Raw genomic sequence first — 18,425 nt, 5'->3', positions numbered from 1 at the left:
CTCCGCGCTGAACATGTGTTCTGACCGAGTACTGTGCCTTTTTTCACTTAAAGGGAGTCTCGGGACGCTACAGGAGGGTAGAATGGGAAAGTCAACAATTTTGATGGGAATTCGGTGGCCACTTTACTCGTTCCCCTACGGATCCGTCCCTGGACTGCAAACGTAATTAGCCTAATAATAAATCAAGTGAAGGATAAAATTAACTGTGGAATTTCTGGATATAATAAAGAAATGCAGATTATATACTTACTGATAGCACTTGCATGGGTACCCAGTAACCTGGTAGATGTACAGATTTTTTCCTCACCTTTACAAAATGTGCATTTTTTTAATACAAATTTCCACGCTAATTTTACGAGTTATTAGTGTTTGTTTAGTGGAGTGAAAAGGGGCAAATAGTTTGAATGCCCAATGGAACCAATCAAACTCGCGATTGACGACACGAAAGGTGGACTGTGCAAAATTTGTGAAGTAACTTGATCGACATTGTGGCTTGAAAGGTCCTTAGGTAGCTCTTTAATTTATCTTTTATGGCCGATTCGGGTATAAGTTAGGCGGTTCAATATATGTTTGTTTCACCACGAATGGTTTGAGGCAAGTGCTGTTTATTCAGTTTCGCCGAATTGCTACTTTCTCGATTTGACTCACTTATACTCCATGTGCACATTTATCACCATGTACATTGTTGTTTAAATTCAGAACTATGTGTCCAACTTGTTCTTGGTATTGGCGCGGAATATTGTGATTAAGTGATACGTATACCGTGGAGGCTCAAGTTGATTAAATGCTTTGGCTTTACCTTTCAGAGCGGATTTTCTAGCATGTCTGATGATTACCATGAGATGTACCGAGGAACCACCCTTGGCAATACGTTACGGGAGTCCTTAGACGAGATGCTCGATCATAGTCTATTAAAACCACAAACTGCTATGAAGGCATGTGATATACCCTTAGAATATTTCATCTAGATCATGAAAAAGTTCGACCAGTGCATCTGCACAGCGCTATCGACCCAAGTAAAGGCGAGACTGAATCTTCAAGGCTACCTGAACGCCTATAGGAACTGCGATAACGTTTGGACACTCGTGCTGAATAATGTAGAAATTAAAGACGGTTCCGGGGCCATGCATGTCGACAAGGTATGACCTGATGAGTCTCTTCGTTGGTAAACGCCAATGTAACAAGTCAATATGGTTGAGCGTCGCGCAACAGAAATACCACCACACCACGACAATTTGATTGCGAAAGCTCCTCAGAGCTCATGGCTGATAAATGCTCAGAGGAGTTGACAAGTCTGCCTTCATCCACCATCATCATTTTTTTTTTTCATTCCTCTAGATGAAAATCGTTGCTTGTGAAGGAAAGCACTCCAAAAGTGCGCCTGCTCAGGGATCACAGAAGACGACCGCCAACGCAAGTCGTGTTGGTTCCGGTTACTCTGGGCCAGCGCAACATGGCGACGCCGATTCGGGCAATGTCGACGAGGACCGATCGGATGAGGACGTATTGTAGCCACATCTCGCACTGATGTACCCACGTGTATTTACATACGTACCTTGACTCTGCTTCATCCTCTATTTAAATATGCACAGGTAGCCCTGCACAGCACGAGAAGTGCCCAAGCTCGTAAAAGTGCTGCCCCCATGTACTAAAAAGTAGAATTTATGAAATACTACTTCATCCAAAAGAGGAATCAATTTTATTCAATCCGGAAATAGAATGGTCAGCTCAGAGAATTGAATTTGCAGTGTTGTAGTCTCAGAAATTGGATGAACACTCCTATCTAACGCCTAGGAAGAAATCGGATCAATTGGCGATTCTGGCTGTCAAGTGCCTTTAGAGCATTAGGCTTGATACGTTGAGGACGTGGTTTTGCCGCCACCACCCGTCCAGTCAGTGTGGTGCCATGTGCCTGGGGATGCTTCTAGTTCGTATAAATGTGCTCCGAAGTAGTCTCGTTGAGCCTATAATTAGCAAAACAATAACAGAATTGGCAACGATAAGTAAGGGTTTTCGTACGACAATTACCTGTATTAAATTTGAAGGCAGTCTCGCAGATCGGAATGCATCAAAAAAGGCAAGTGCCGAACTAAAACCCGGCACGGGGATCCCGGCCTTCACACTCATACAGACAACAGAGCGCCAGGACTCCTTTAGTAAAACGATTACAGATAATAGGCCACAGATTTGATCTTTTTTGGTAATAAAAGTATACCCTTACTTGGCAATGATCAATAGCGTTTCTGAAGAAGGGGTCGAGGAGAAGGTTAGTAAGGCCGGGATTTCGAGCATAAGCCTCCTTGATATCGCCAAGGAAGCGGCTACAAATAAAGAATTCTCACTGGCGTTAATGGAGACCAAAAGACCTAAAATAGGCTTTGGGATTTCACAAAATCATGTGTACTCCGAATGCATTATAAGTACAAGAACAAGTGAAGCGCGTACCTTCGAATAATGCAACCACCGCGCCACATGAGAGCTATGGCCCCCAAATTCAAATCCCAACCGAATTCTTCACGAGCTTTTTGTAATAACATAAATCCTTGAGCATACGAGACAATCTTTGATGCGTACAATGCCTAAATATTTTTTTTGTAAAATTTAGGTAGGATGCAGTAAAAATACACTAAAAACAAGCCAAATGTGCACTCCATTCCGTGTACGAGCACAACTTTCAAGGTAAAAACCTTAAGTGCAACAGATCAAGGATTTCGAATGGAAATCAGGCAAAGTAGGAGCTCATTTGGCCCTGTCCATTGCTCAAAACGTGCCAGCGTTGTAAGACCAAGCTTTGGCCTGTAAAAAGGAAACTTTCCATGCGTTTCGGACAGTTACCCGAATGGGTTTTATTTACGATTCTATTATGCACATAGAAGTAGAGTGATAGAAGCATTAGAGTTCTACGTTGTTGGGGGAGGGGGGTGACTAAACAGCCTTCAGAATGAGTAATTTCTTAAAAAGCCCACAAGAACGCACCCGTCGAATAAGTTCCACTTCCTCCCCCTTTTCCTCAAGTTGAGTCTTGCCATATTTGTCACTCTCCAGCACAAGAGGCGGACCAGATAAAATCCTAGATGCCTCTATTCGCTCTTTTTTCATCGAAGAAAGACTTCTTGAGAAAACCGACTCAGCTGAATAAAATAAAACTCCAAAATAGGAAAATATAAAAATGGCATAATTGTAAATTTAGCATTGGTTATAAGAATTAGTCGTGTATATGAAAATAGCCACTATAGGGAATTACCAAGGTCGGTTGCAGTATTTACATTAAGGTGTATGCTGCATGAACGTTTTCAGCTCACCAATGAGGGTAATAGGACATCCTCGCTCAAGACCGCAGATTGTGGTCCACTTTCCAGTGCCTTTCTGAATTCAGAAACAGTACAGTTGACATCCTGATAAGTTACCGGTATTAAAGCACGTGAGAAACTGCATAGACCCTACTTTTGCTTCTGGGCGTCAAGGCCCTATTTGAAAACGAATTAAATATAAAAGCGGATAAAAATCTCAAAAATCCTCGTCAAGCCTAGCTGAATCGATCTAGTCCATGATGAAAATGACCTCAAGTGGTGGAACTTCTTGACAAAATCTGTTGGGGGTAAACCTGGCTTCGAACAAAAACCTCCAGAGTGAATCTCAGCAGCCAATGATACGACGGTGGGCCCTAACAAAAGGTACGATTATCCACGCATAACTGATCAAAACGATAAATAAAAGTGGGCATGGTCTTACATAAAGCATAGACCTCAAGGAAATGTCAGAAGGGGCTGATAAAGGTGTGCTTTTGTAAAAAAGGAATTGGTTCAGCTAAATCTATCCCTGGTATATCATAAGGTCTGCCGGGAAAACGATAGTTCAAAATTTCGAAAGCAAAGATTACAGTCAGTGTGTGCAGATGGCGTGGATGAAAATCGACCTTACCAATGTAAAAGCAGTAAATAGTTCTAATAATAGTCAGCTAGGCGTCAAGTAATCAGTAGCTTAACCCAGGGTTGTGATTGGATAACGAGTAAGAGCATGTTGCGCATGGTGCAACAGTGGCCTTCAGGTGCCCACTCTACCACCACTCCCGCACCGGTATCGACCAAACACAGTTGCGTGCAGGGCACTGCTATTTAAAGTCAGTATTTTATTAAAAGGTACTTAGTGAAGGATACGAGAATGTTTTCACGTTAAGGTACGTAAGATGGGGCCTCAGCGTTAGGTCTGGTAAGAGAATAACCTGATGGAAAGAACTCAATAATGTTCAAGGCGGTCAATAAGCCACTCAAACACACCCTTGCTCGGTTCTAAAGCGTTTACGAGCTACAACTGTAGGCTATTAATTAAATTGAAAATCTGTTTACAACTTCTAGGAAAAAAAATAGAGACATAAACTCTCATTAGCTGAAAAACTGAATACTTTACCTGACCGGAAACATCACGAATTTTTTCCAAAAGTGGGGTGCCAGATTCGTCATTAAAGGCCAAAATATCTCGAGTTATCTGAATAAGGTAAGACTCAAGTTCTCCTTCGTTCCATTTATCGAAAACCTGAGATTGACAAAATCGCGTATGGTTAGCAGGTTTCAGGCATTAAAATACAAGTTTAGATGTCAGGACATAAGAACAAGGCGAACCTATGAGCAGGTAGTAAAGATGGGAACGTAAACTGAAATTGAACTATTGTACGAAAGGTTGTTGGAAAATCGTGTAGACATGATACAGGTGTTTACCAACCTCTGCGGCTTCAGCAGCTGTGAGGCAAAGGTACTTTGTGAGAAGAAAATAAGCCTCCGAAATCAATTGCATATCGCCGTATTCAATACCATTGTGGACCATTTTCACGAAGTGGCCGGATCCACCACTTCCGACCTACACGAAACATGAACGAGAAGGGAGTTAAAGGGAGTCAATTCAGGAATTATGTCACGCAACGTCACTTTCCACTGTCACATTAAAAGCTTAGTTATATTAAAAAATGATAACCAAAAACTTCACAAATCACCTATGAAAAGACCTCTGTAAGCTTAATTTGTAACACCTAGAGGGACGAAAGCGGAAATAAACGGAGGACGCGGAATTAATCAAGAGCCCCTTTCAATCAGTAATAATTTGATTGATACTGTGGCTGCACACCTTCCGGTGGCAAAACGATTTCTTAGCAGTCATTCTCCTTCAGGTGCCGGTAGAACATAGGATTCCAGTCGGAATTTCGTGCTACATCAAGTTGCAAAGATTCAATGGTTGGTATCAAATCCCATTATATTTTCTTCATGGTAAAACTAACTAGCTATATGTTCCGTAGCAAGCAATACTGAGAACATAGCGACCCCACCTTTCATTGATACGTTCTATTCCAAGCACATCGAAAAAGGCAATGTTAAGATAGGTCACTTCGAGATTCCCAAAACTAGGCAAAAGGTGTATTCCAGATACAACACCGGCTTCCCATTTTTGCACCCACTTTAAAGCTATACGTACCAATGACCGATGCTGTAGTGTGATTTTACAAAAGAAGTTTTGTTCCGATTTGCATCCTTGTTAGCACTATCAACAACGGTGATTTTCGTCATCTGGTATTATTATAAAAGTAGACAAATGTTTGATACACGGAAGTGCATGAGCAAAGAGTATTTTTAACACAAGTGAGACTTTTTAAGCATAAACTTGCCCAATCACAACAAGGTTCGCCTGTTGGGGTTTTCGCAGAAATCGATTGGAAGATGTTTTTGATGTGAGGCCTAAAATTAGAACGGACAATCGCAGTTTAAAAACAATAACCGTGGTATCCAATAAATTCTCATTGAAAATGGTGTGCCGTAAACAATGGTACTCGTAAGTGCTTTGTTTATGCATTCAATGTTGGAAAGCCCTAACATGCGTTAAAAATAGCGAGTTCACCACCAATTTCCCTTCAAACGCTTAGCATCATGACCAAACATTACCAAAAAAATGTCAAGGGAAGTAAGTCATGCCAGTTGTTTTTTTTGCTTCATGGAAAAGGCTTAACGTGAGTGAGTCCAAGTACTATGAATTCAGTTACACAGATATTCGTGTCGAAGACACCGCGAACTTACCACGCCTCAGCATGTCCCCCAGGCATGAGACTGGGCCCGGTGCGCGCACCCTCTTCACCTCCACTTACTCCCGAACCGACAAAAAGCAAGCCATTCGATTTAAGATAATGACACCGCCTATCAGTATCTGCGAAGGCCGAGTTCCCACCATCAATTATGATGTCACCTGGCTCTAAGAGGGGGATCTCAAAAGAAATATAAACACAAAATTAACCATAGGAATATGGTTACCGTTACAAGCGACTTACATAATGAATCAACAAAAGGTCGCGTTACCGTTACTAGTACTAAAACGTAAGGTACAAATCAAATGCGGCTAAAAGCAATAAATAATCGACGAATGAGCGCTAACACTTATTAACACTTAATGCTCGATTTGTAAAAACTCCAACTAGCTACGATGAAATCTAAATGGTTTCTTAACGTAAATATTTCAACAAACATATTGTAGATGCCCAAGTAATTTACCAATATTTCAATGAAGTCATCAACCGCTTGACCAGCTTTCACAAGAATAATTATCTTTCTCGGCTTGGCAAGACTGGCGACCAGTTCAGCAGCGGTCCTCGCACCGCACAAATTTTTCCGCTTACTTTCACGACAGACGAATTCATCGACTTTGGATACAGTGCGGTTAAAAACGCAAACCTCCGAAATACAACTGTAGAGTATGAGTCAAATTACCTTAAAACCGTGATCGAGCATATTTAAAACTAGGTTTTGGCCCATAACGGCCAGGCCAATCAGTCCAATATCGCATCTGCAAAAATAGATCATTAAAATCGTAAATGAGATATCAGTGACTAAAAGCATGGATTTGTGAGCACAAAGAAATGGAAAGAACGAACGAAACACATATATTCAATGCAAGAAAAGCACTTAAATTGGCAAAAAAGGAGACAGCTGAAGCCTATTGGAGATCAACAACAGCAAACAACATCAGAGTGAGATTGTAATTAATAAACCACGCCAGGCAACACGGTAATTTGAGCCAGCACTGCTGAAGACCCACCCAGAGCACGACATAGGCAGAGCAACAAAACTGGTGTCAAATGCGACTCATTTAAACCACCCAAATAAATACATAAAGAACCGCATATGCACACATGCATTAACTAACACTATTTTTAGCAAGCATTTACGGCATCAAAAAAATATACCTCTGAACGAAAGGAAACAGCAGGAGAGGTGGCACTGCGGATAATTTTACATTAGGTATAGAATGGAGACGGCGGAAGCACAAAGCAATAGCCAATTCCTTCGTTCGTGCTTAGATACTGGTGTTATGCAAGGTAAAGTTGATTTGCGAACCTGCAAATTAAAGCGTATTTATATTTGAAAGGCACTGAAGCTTTTAAACCTGAGTGGTTGAATTTTTGTCAAAATACAGGCCAAATTGAATGAAACAATGTAACTTTAGTTGTGCTTATTAGCGTTCTTTCTCTGTCTAATCTGTGGTGGCGGGCTATGCAGTTTGGCGGTACGGTTTTGCTGTGGGTGTTGGTACACGCAGCGTTTAATCGCTGTGCAAAAATGAATGAGAAGGTCGTCTTTCTTTTTGTTCTGGGATTGGGAGCAGTGAGGCTGTGTGAGTGTGAGATTGCCTGATATTATCTAAAACTAGACGAGGATTACATGGATGAAGTTGATCGAGATGATGATGAGGAGGAGGATCGATTTAAAAAGCGGAAAATAAGCCGTCGAGATGTAGGAGACGGGCCTATACCACCAATAAATACCGTTGAAACAGTCGTAGAAGTTCAGCAAAATAGATTTTCGGGGAAATTGTTGAAAAGTTGTGGAAGAATTGCACCGCAAAATTGCTCCTGCAGGTATTCAGTGCTCTTTGCTCGGCAACTTTAGTCGCCTGTTTTGCTTCGGTGGGTATTGTCAGAAACTGGAGAAATATCACCAAAGGTCTAACTTCAACGCAGACTCACAGGAATTTCCCCTTCTCCTCACCCCCGGACAGCCCGTTTGGGTCAAGATATGTCGACAGACTGTTTTGTGGGGGCAAAATTTGTGCGAATGTCGAAGGTATCTCTCGAAGTGGGGCTTAGTGAAGGACGACCTCACAGCTTTCGTGAATGGAGGTGAATTCGTAGTTTAATTCAATTTGTGCTTTAATCATATCGCTTGCACCCCTCTAACCGTTATTGACTTTATATGTAACCAAGAATGCATTTACCTTCTTGCAACCTTTTCAGCGTGCAGGATTATTCTCCTTAGAGTACAGTTAAGTACTGTCAGCCACTATTGGAAAGACAAAAATAGATTTGTTCGCAAACATTGTCTCCTAGTGTGCGCCTTTCGTAATCATTGCTCAAGTTGGATCCACGGGATGAAGTGGTTGATCGACGGCATGGGATGGGCTTCCTGGATCTATGATCCGTGGTTGGTCTTGATTAGGCCGTGTATTCGGGGGAAGTCCCCTTTACTGGTGTTTCTTTCGGCGCGCATTACTGTGGGGATATCTGCTGTGGTGAAGATGAGTTGGTACAAGGGCGACCAGACCGCGTATTTCGACGACGAATCCGCAGGAAGCACGTCGGCGGGTTGCGTTGCTTGCAGCTTTTGGGGAAACAAAGGCCTGGAGAGTTCGTCTTGAGGACGTCAAAATTCATCCGGATAAACCCCTGAATAATGGCAGGGTGGTACTATTGCGAGCTTGAGCATGAATGTGGATTGATTTATTCAGTAGTATGATTTCACATTGTTCAGCGTGCAAGCAGCTCACGGATAGTGGGGATGGACACATGCGGAGGTATGGAAATGGAGGGAGCATAGGAGATTAGGAAAACCGCTTACTTTCCACGGGTGAAAAAGCTGGGAAGGTAGTAAGTACGCATTACGGCATTAGCTGTAATACTACCAAGTTGACTACGACCTTTGATTCTCACCTAAGGACTTATAAGCAGTGGTTAATGAAAGAAATGGATGGAAGGCAATGGTCGCGGGGAGAAGGTCAACACATTCGGGGAAAGCGCAACTTGCTAGGAATGCATGGTACGCGCAATAAGTCGTGCAGCTAAACCGGATAACCCGACATTAAGGTGCAAAGGATTATCAGAAACCCACAATTGCTAAAATCGTTTGATGAGGTGGGGCAGGTTTGTCAGGTATTGACTTTAAAAAAATAACTGAAATGAAATGAAGACCTTTGGATGCATTTTGCAAAAAGATAAGTGTGAATACAAGTTTGGTAAAGCATTTTTGACTAGAAGTTTATCTTATGTTTAGTTGGTTGTTTCATTCCTTTAAATTACCCAAGAATTCTAGCGGCTTCTAGTCGTGTTCGATGGCCTACGTATCGCCGGATTTGTTGGACTGTTCCATTTGTAGTTCGAGGTAGTATTGGAGCTTTTTGCGAATGTGTCATGTTAGTACTATCTTTTTTTTATTGATTCAATCCAATGAACGGCATTTATGTAAGAAACATACTGTCAAATATCACCAGATTTCATAGGTCTCCTACAGTTTCCCTAAAAATTTCGGTCGATTGGTATGGTATTTTGTCTTCCTACGTAAAATCTTATGATACAGGAGCTGTCTTTGTTGCTTTCAGTGAATGATATTGTCCAGGTACCACTTAATTGGCTTCTTTCTTCACAAAATGTGTATTTTTCCCCTGTCAATGTGGTGACGAAGTTTTACTTGATGCAGTTACATCCTGTAATTTCTGCGTTTGTTTATACTTTCTAGGTTTGATGATCCCTGTGCACTACCCTGTATGCACACTTTTTGCCGAAAGTGTATAACCGATTGGCTACGTAAGAGGGCGGAATGTCCTATTTGTCGTCTATCATGTTCTCTTGCGGATTTGAAGAAATCATTTACACTTGATGATATTGTAGCCAGTGCACAAACTGATTCCAGCAGCTTCTGTGGCGATTGTAGATTGTCGGCAGTTCTTGCCAAATGCGATCACTGCTCTAGGTCTATTTGTTCCAATTGCCAGACGAAGCATACCGCCCAGGTACATCTTATTACTGTAAATACGATAACAAGTGTGTTTGATGGATCTACTTTTCTTCATTCTCTATCAGACATTGATCCATCTGCATCTTTTCCGTTCATATATTTATCATTTCATAGCTTTATTATCATTGTGTATTGGTAGGCATTAGTACTGTCGAAGCTTCAAGTACCACCAAAATACTTTGTACGTGTTAATAAATGAGTACTCATCAAGGAGCGTTTTTCTGTGATTGAACTCACACAAACCTGGCACCATACAACCCTTTTATGTGCCTCAGACCTTTTATTTTAAAGTACAATAGCATTTTGCATTCGATTTCTGTTATTATAGCAGTTACCTTCTGATTCTTCCGTTTTTTTTCGGGCCGTCTCGTCTATTTGTGCTTAGTTTAAGACACTACGCAACGACACAAATATCGTGGGTTGTATTTAGTCAAAACGCCGACTTCTTGTCTTTACCAGTCATGTTGAAATCCGGTTGAAATTTGACTCCAGCGAGTTTTGACTTTACAGTGATTCTGCATTTCTTGTGTTTTAGGTTCGGGAGGAAGTTCGTCGGTTATGTGACGAATTGATAAGTGTAACAACGCCGGAATTAGAAAAGCATAATGAATCAATTGTAATATTAATGTCCGAGGCTAGTAGTGCCAAGGAGAATCTTATTAGAGAATTGCGGGCAGCTCACGAACTGCTCGTTACGCAGATATATAACTTGCGTGAGAAAAGCTTAGCGATGCTGAATAAAGTGGAACAGATGTCGAATCCCAATCTAAATGCTCAAATCGAGGACATCGATTCCCTCATAGCGAGGATAGAGACGTTTTCTACAGCGTCCACGGAAATTATTGAAAAGGGGGTAGGTGATATTTTCTTACTAATGATAGTCGCAAATAGTTGTCATCTGCGCTTTTCATGACCGAGTATCGCTGGAATGCAGGATATATGTACGATTGATAAACTATAGCTTAACTACGCCAATTATAAATAATGAAACTATGTGCATCGAAAGTGGGTCACCATTTTGGTGCTAACCCTATGGAGTGAGTGTAGCAACAAGCGCTGCGACTACTGCTCACTTAACTCATTCGAAGCTGGATTTGTCACCTTTTGGGCATTTCTAATATTCGCAATAGCTTGAACCGCAAGGGTGTTTGGATTCTGCATGAACATACCTAGAGATGAGCCGTTTAATGCCATTGCAGAAGACTGGACGAATTTGCGTACTTTTCGTTTTATAGGATTTAAAGGAACTAGTCCAATTGGACAAGGAAATAACTCAACTTCAAAAAGATATTGAGGAATTTCAATCGCGCGAAAAAAGTGGCAACTCTAGTCAAAGTGAAATATCGTTGAGAAATCTAAGAATAAACCCGGCGTACAAATTTGTAAGCGATTTTCAGATGCTTCTCCTCTAGGTGCAATTTTGATTCTGAGGTATAGTAAGTGTTTATATTGGTACGCATATGATAGTAATAGTTGAGGTTATTTTCATTTGTAATCTTATTCCGTGATGAGGTGTGGCACATACATTTTCGCTTTATTAGTTCAAATGCGGGTGAATTGCATGTGTTAATAAAATGACTGCCGTGCTGTTTTACGAAGGTGTGAATCGTTACCCTTTAACAGAAGACTTGCCTGTGCTTAACCAGGTGCTGGTAAGACCCAACTGCATTTAAATGCCTCTTTTTTATCCTTTTAGATTGCCAACGTTATCGAAGAAACAGACATGCTTAAGAAAATAGAAACGTAATTTACTTCGGGATTGTTGCCAAGCGTCCCGACTCCACTTTAACCTTTTTGATTTCATTTAAATAAACCTCTTTACAATTATTCAAATTGTACGCGGATTCTATTGGGAAGTACATTGCGGCCCAGCACTAAATGCTCGCGTAAACTGTCTTCATGAGATGATCTTCAAGTTCCGTATTTCGAGGACACAGTCAAGTGAGATCTCTAATTTATCAGGGTGAACCCAATTAGGTGTACTTGTGTTCTATAAATTTGTTTAATTAAACAGGTTACAATGTAATAATGCAAAGCGAAATAAAAGTGGATGAGTCGCACTAACGCGCGTAAAGTACCGCGATGCACACGCTAGGTTCGCACAGACACGGTATGACACCTTACAAAGTGGAATGAGGTATTTGGCACGAACGAATTGAGGAGGCTGAGATTAGCACTCGACGTACCTAGGTGGTGCGTGATTCTGTTATCGGTTGGTGACTTCCCCTAGTGGGCTGCTGCGTTGTTAAAGCCCATCGTGTGTGCACCAGTTTACAAAATCCGATTTTAGTTTAAAGTCAACTGCTAAGCTGAACAAAAGTTAGTATTAAGTAGCCCTGCCCCATAGTTAATTGGCATGTTTCTGCACAAAGACTACAGCAAACCACATGGAGATCGGTTCAATAAAACTCGGGCACATTTCACGCGTTGAAATGGCCGAATGGGCATCACTGACGTCTGCAGCTCTGTTCCGTTGCCAATATTTTGCAGCAGGCCTATCATCACGCTTCAAATTCGTGTTTTACCACAATTGAGCTGCCAAATACCTCTGACTGCTTAATTCACACTTAAATCTTTTGATGACATATGGTGTCTACATCATACGGAATTTCGGGGTTCACTCCAAGTAGTTGAATGATTAAGATAATCAACTTGTTAACGCCGAAGCCTTGTGGTTTGCATACTCCGTCAAATTGAAGATGTCTTCTCACGGTGATTTCAAAGTAAAATCGGCTCTGTGACAATTTCGTTTGCTCGATAATGACTCCTGCGCCGCAAATTGTTGCCTTTGATTACTTTAAATAAGCTACCTCAAAAAGGCGGAAGAAGTCCATGCTTGCAATGCTATACAATACAGGCATTGACTCTATTGCCAAGATAATTAATGAATATCAATCTTTAAGCACTTATTTTACCAACTCAAACACGCGACTATAAATAATCCCCAAACAATTTTGACATGAATACATCTTGAAAGGCTCAATGCTGGCACAGTTAAGGAAATAATTGGCCAGCGGAGACGTTTGGTGGGATACTTAGCACTTTGCATTCACCTTTAATACTCTACGTGTAAATGCACTCTCCCTCTCTTGAATTCCCTGCATAGGCTTCACTAAAATTTCGAAACGAAAGCAATATGATACTATGACTGAAGTCAATTCCAATGGAGATGACACGATTAGATTTAAAGCCATCAGATGAAAGAGGATAAGCATACATTTTATGAGATAGTAACGTTGGCTTCGTCTGTCGTCCATGCCCTATTGGTATTTGTCCCAATAGATAGAAAATCTTGGAAATGGATGGCTTCTACTGCGCCGGTTGAGGACAAGTTTTTCAACAGGCTCCCATAACAAACTTATCAAAATGGTAAACTTCTTCATGGCTGAGTTCAAGAATAGTTATCAATGCAGAAGACGTTCAGATAGTAGTGAACATAGATATTCTGAATCACGAATGGTTGCATTCAACCTTCTCCTGCAGATCGGAAGGTCCAAGGGAGGGATTACCCTGTTCCACATTGCCCAACAATTCTGTTGAATCGGTGTCTCCATCCTCATGAAAGACTTTCGAATTCTCCGTGTTTTCTATCAATAAGGTTAATCATTAGAATTTTATAGAAGAAAATTCAATTCTTAACAAGAAAAGCTTTTAGAAAGGGAACTTCATTCAATTTCATTGACGACAGACAACATACGATTACGCCATTGGCAATAACTGCACACAATCGATGAGAAACATTGTACCCCTACTAAATTCCCTGCAAAATCTTCAATATTTACAATAATAGCTTTAACATGTTTATGTCTCTCTAGTGACGAAGCAATAAGAGTCCACCGCAAATTCGAACACACGAACATCCTGAATCTTGGTGAACCACTTTTTCACGACAAAAAGATGCATGCTCTGACGAATGTCCCGTTAAAATGTTTATTTATCGCACCACACACCTTAAAGCTGCCGACATCTTTGGAAACGCAGTTGACATTCACCATTGCCATTACCTGCTATCATATAGGGTTAGCAAGGCTTCAGAGTACAATCAAGGCAACGAAACCTAAGCAGCGCATCTAGGAAATCAACACTTAATGGTACAGAGATGGATAGGGCAATGAAAACCCTGGAGGTGTTTCAAATTAAATTTTCTGCGACAATCAGTATGCACTATTCAAATACCTTTGTTTGCGATATGAAGTAACTGAAGTTCTTGAGACAAGCGTTGGGCTACTGCGCGTTGTTGAGCAAGTTCTCGACTCAAGTCATAACGAATGTGTGTCTCCTTCATGAACCGTTCTCGCAAAGAAGCCAACTCCTGTTTCGTCTTCTCCGCATTGCATTTATAATCCAAAAGTCTTTCTCTACACAGTGGGGAAAGTAAGAACTCAGAGGTAAAAGTCTATGTGGTGGTTGTCACTAATGTCTAGCCAGGAAGAGTAAAATCAAAAAGCACAATCTGCGTAGACTAAGTGATCCGATTTTGACATTGGATGTCAGGTGGAAAACATTTTAGGAAACTTAACTTATTCATGAATTGATAGACCTAGTGCTTGATAATACAAGTCTTACTAAGACACGTTTTTGGAACATAAATCCACTCAAAAAATATTTAACACTAGACGAAAACTTCGTAGTCAAGAGCTAATAAAATCACACTAATGTCTATTCAAACGTGCCCCTAACACACCATACTGGTAGGTTTAGCTAAAGTATAAATACGCTCGATTTTAGAAGAATGTGGGAAAGTTGGTGCCAAACCCACTCTAGGGCTTTGATGAGATTGTGGTGACTGGAATTATCCGGCCTGAATGCAGTTGACATCCGATCAGCTTCTCGAAGGTCTGTCAACTGAAACAAAGGATAATAAACCGAAACACCCGTGTTTTTAGTTTCCTTTAAAACCTTCCATGGCCCACATAAATTTCCATTTGTTTCCATTTTCGAACAAACGCTACATCACCGTCCAGATCCACGCATAACACATTTAACACAAAAGTACGCAATGTCTCGCGATGTTCGTGGCCTAACGAATAAAATCCTTTCAACAATTCAACGAAGAGGCAACTGAGATCTTCTTGGCGGAAGAATAATCAGCACACTATTGAAAGTGATCTCATTATTTTATTCTTTTATTATTTAGCCCTGAGTAATGTAATGTTATGGTAAACTGATGAGGCCAACAATGCAAGAGAAATAAGCGAGGTACCTACATGCTGATCACGACCTGTATTTTGAATTGATTCGAGGCGCGAGACTTCCTTTTTTAAACGGTCAACTTCAGCGTAGAGCTGAGTGATCAGTGCAGAGTCCGCTTTGGTTATATTGGACTCGATCTCCCGCTGGAGTTGCAACTACACGAAAAACAGCACTACCCAAGGTTGTGGTGACAATTGGGTGACGGAATATTGCACAAATACATGAGGGACAGTAAACCAATTAAAAGCAACGCCTCTGTATAGCAATAATCGTACTTTACGATGACTTACAATTTTCTTCCGGGATTCGCATTGGACAGAGTTTAGCTCATTTTTGAGTTCGTCTATGATTATCTGTTGTTTCTTAACTAAAAGTTCAGCTCGACGCCGACGGTCCTCAATCTTGTAAGAATAGAACGAAAGACAAAAAGTCAAGGTTGTATAATTAACTCCCACACAGCCCCAACCGTTTCATTTCCTGCAACGAAACTTGAATAAAATAGTTGAATCTGATTAAAATCAAATCTTTTTCATAAGCAAGACCTGTTACTCGGATCCTCAACATCTATGTTAGTAAATAACTTACCTCGGAGAAAAGTGAGTTTCCCCTTGAATTACTGATTGAGCCAGCCTGCAACCTAAGACCTTCCAATTCTGTATTGAGGTCACACATTTCTTCTCGCAGGTTCTGAAATACGGTTTATGCAAGTTAAATGAAGGTAACACTGGAACAACTAATCCCATACATTAAAACCTAGTAATAGACTTATCAACTCAAACCTCATCAGTTTGATTAGCCAATTTTTTTCTGAGCCTTAGGAGACATGCCAAAATAACGGGCTATAACAAGTTACATCCTCATTAGGTAAATTTTAGTTGACAAAAACAGGCTGTTAGCAGCATTTAAGTAGGAGTAAATAGACCGTTTCAATAACGGAGATAAGTTCGAATGCATTCATGTCAAAGTAACTTGTGGCTCATCCTATCGCGGAATTTACGCACTATAAACCTGCAAGAGGATAATTGTAATGATGTTTACGTAAAAAGAAACAACCAATAGACAAATTAAGGCTACGAAAGAAGGCGAACTCCACTTCTGCATCTTTCTACGAGTGAAGTGTGGCTGAAAGCAAATAGGACGATGCAAAACAATTATCCGTTGACACAGGAATTTTAGATTTGAAGAACCACTTTTAATGAATTTTAGACACATGGACTCCTGAGAAAACGGTAACTGACAAATCAAAATGGAGTATTAGATGCAAGTGCAAATGAACCAACCTTAACGGTGAGTTGTAATTCATTTATTTGAAATTTAGCGGCAGCCAAATCCTGTTCTTTTTCTCCAAGCAAAATATGCATTCTGTCTTTCTCGGATACTTCAGAAAGCAGCCGTGTCTTAAGGCTATCAATTTCTGAAATGAGCTCATTTGTAGTATTTTCAACAGTAGTGTTAAGAGTAGTCTGAAAATAAAAGCGTACTTGAGAAATTCGGGGTGGAAAACAACCTAAAATAATGGTATTTAAAGTGACATCCACAGGTAAAGATGGCTAGCATGGGAGAAAACTAAACAAAAGATCTGGAATGCACAAATGCGCACTGCGGTACGTTGATAAATTAGTTCACATGGGCATTAATTACAGCAAACTGATGCCTTCTAAACTAAATTATGTATGATTCACCACTAAATATTAAATAACCACCAAAATAATACCTAACGTACACTTTCTTTCGTAAGTTCCAAAATATCAATGCGTTCTCGAAGAAGAGCATTTTGCGATTCCAAATCTGTGACTTTCTTTTCGCTGAGTTCCAGCTCAGATTGTAATTGGTCGATCTGCTGAACAATTTCAACTGTGGACTTGTTAGCGTCAAGCGTGAGATTAACTGCGCTTTCTGGGTGGGGATCATGGCGCCGCTCTTCCAACTGATGCGTCAAACTGTCAACCATGCTTTTAAGCTCCTCTATCTCCTCGAGGTATTCCAATTCCATCTTCTTCATCATATCTAGGCGCATCTTCAGCGCGTGATATTCCTGTTGGAGATCCTGTAGCATAAAACAAAACAGAGATTCAGTGGACTATTCCCACTAAAACATGATCAAAACACCGAGGCTAGAAAAGGGCTTCACGAGATATTCATATTATCACTTAGGTAGTAGTATACACAAATAATTAAACGAAACGGCATCTATGAAACAGATAATTTCCTAAGTATTACTTTACAAACTAACGACGGTTAACAGATTAAGAAAGTAGGGAAACAATTCCGAGGTCGCTACTAGATGAATAAGGCGCAAGAAACAGTGACAACTTAATCTGCCACTTTATCGTGGTGAAAACTGTTAGAAAAATCTCGCCTAGTCCGGGCATATCCCACCATGAATGACAAGTCCCCCGTTTCCGAAAAAATAACATTGCAGAGGGACGTGGACTAGAGGCATGGTATCCGCGAGCTCGGAAAATCATAATACACTGTACTCTAAATGGGAAGGAGATACAATCGTGCACTAGGCATAAACCACACCAAAAAACTAAAAATCAAACAATACGCAGCGCCTGAAGGTGCAACCAGAAGACACCAATTTATCCTCAGCACTGGAGTCAACATTAGGTAACCCTAAAAAATAAAACAAAAAAAATGCCACAACCTAAGTGAACAAATGTTAAAATTACCTGCACTTCTAAATTGAAGCCTAATTTATGATTTGATATTCAAATATATACTGAATCAAATGTGGCTGTACGTTGAAATATAAAATAACTACGGTTTGTTCCAAAAGTATCATCCGATGCCATCAAGGTCTCCGTTCTTAGATCATTTTCTTTGCAAACTAAATGCAGTTCTAGAATTTCTTGTCTTGTAGTGGCTTTGGTACACCAATAATTGGTTTTTTTTATAGACGATGGTTTCCGGTAACTTCTAGTAGGAGTATATACAGTCGTTCCAGGGGGAAGAGTCTCTTATCCTTACAGTAGTTTGGCTTCATTTTTAATGGTTTAAATTTTTACATCTTAAGGGCTTGCACCTTCGCTAAAAAATATCCACAAAATTAGCTAAAGCCGTTGCCTTATAAAGTAAACAGCCACAGAAAGCCCCTTGTAAATACTTATTCATTGAAAGAATTGCCGCTTAAATCTGCTATCCCTTTCCAATGAAACACGATCATGCGAATTCCACTTTTATGAGGCA

The 18,425-nt window shown here is 40.5% G+C and overlaps 4 protein-coding genes across 4 annotated transcripts in view; 2 read left to right on the top strand and 2 right to left on the bottom strand. All coding sequences in view use genetic code 11, as the record gives it.

Moving 5' to 3' along the window:
• Positions 1 to 411: 411 nt before the first annotated feature.
• EGR_01503 (Transcription initiation factor IIA subunit 2) lies at positions 412 to 1,512 on the top strand (the record flags this gene model as incomplete). Its single annotated transcript, XM_024490752.1, has 3 exons — positions 412 to 471; positions 969 to 1,139; positions 1,339 to 1,512. 3 exons carry the CDS (start codon positions 412 to 414, stop codon positions 1,510 to 1,512), a joined length of 405 nt encoding a protein of 134 aa, XP_024354617.1.
• Positions 1,513 to 1,844: 332 nt separating this feature from the next.
• Positions 1,845 to 7,085, bottom strand: EGR_01502 (6-phosphogluconate dehydrogenase, decarboxylating; the record flags this gene model as incomplete). Its single annotated transcript, XM_024490751.1, has 13 exons — positions 1,845 to 1,964; positions 2,029 to 2,151; positions 2,222 to 2,321; positions 2,446 to 2,579; positions 2,977 to 3,131; positions 3,303 to 3,366; positions 4,408 to 4,533; positions 4,720 to 4,854; positions 5,624 to 5,723; positions 6,060 to 6,244; positions 6,528 to 6,707; positions 6,744 to 6,819; positions 7,072 to 7,085. 13 exons carry the CDS (start codon positions 7,083 to 7,085, stop codon positions 1,845 to 1,847), a joined length of 1,512 nt encoding a protein of 503 aa, XP_024354616.1.
• A 2,272-nt stretch (positions 7,086 to 9,357) lies between these two features.
• Positions 9,358 to 11,787, top strand: EGR_01501 (E3 ubiquitin-protein ligase RNF8; the record flags this gene model as incomplete). Its single annotated transcript, XM_024490750.1, has 5 exons — positions 9,358 to 9,407; positions 9,762 to 10,035; positions 10,576 to 10,893; positions 11,276 to 11,422; positions 11,737 to 11,787. The coding sequence occupies 5 exons, from the start codon at positions 9,358 to 9,360 to the stop codon at positions 11,785 to 11,787; spliced, it is 840 nt and encodes a 279-aa protein (XP_024354615.1).
• A 1,703-nt stretch (positions 11,788 to 13,490) lies between these two features.
• EGR_01500 (tropomyosin) overlaps positions 13,491 to 18,425 on the bottom strand; it is a gene marked incomplete at both ends in the record, with an annotated part of 5,195 nt that continues 260 nt past the window's right edge. Inside the window, 9 exons of the mRNA XM_024490749.1 lie at positions 13,491 to 13,627; positions 14,217 to 14,398; positions 14,800 to 14,885; positions 15,248 to 15,388; positions 15,524 to 15,634; positions 15,819 to 15,920; positions 16,514 to 16,696; positions 16,957 to 17,280; positions 17,785 to 17,852. Of these exons, the coding sequence (XP_024354614.1) occupies positions 13,491 to 13,627; positions 14,217 to 14,398; positions 14,800 to 14,885; positions 15,248 to 15,388; positions 15,524 to 15,634; positions 15,819 to 15,920; positions 16,514 to 16,696; positions 16,957 to 17,280; positions 17,785 to 17,852 (1,334 nt within the window). The remainder of the gene's footprint in view (positions 13,628 to 14,216; positions 14,399 to 14,799; positions 14,886 to 15,247; positions 15,389 to 15,523; positions 15,635 to 15,818; positions 15,921 to 16,513; positions 16,697 to 16,956; positions 17,281 to 17,784; positions 17,853 to 18,425) is intronic.

The sequence above is a fragment of the Echinococcus granulosus genome (genome assembly GCF_000524195.1).
Source record: "Echinococcus granulosus chromosome Unknown EG_S00006, whole genome shotgun sequence".
NCBI classification, from domain to species: Eukaryota; Metazoa; Platyhelminthes; class Cestoda; order Cyclophyllidea; family Taeniidae; genus Echinococcus; species Echinococcus granulosus.
Note: the sequence above shows the minus strand (reverse complement) of the source record. Positions and strands in the feature narration are given on the sequence as shown.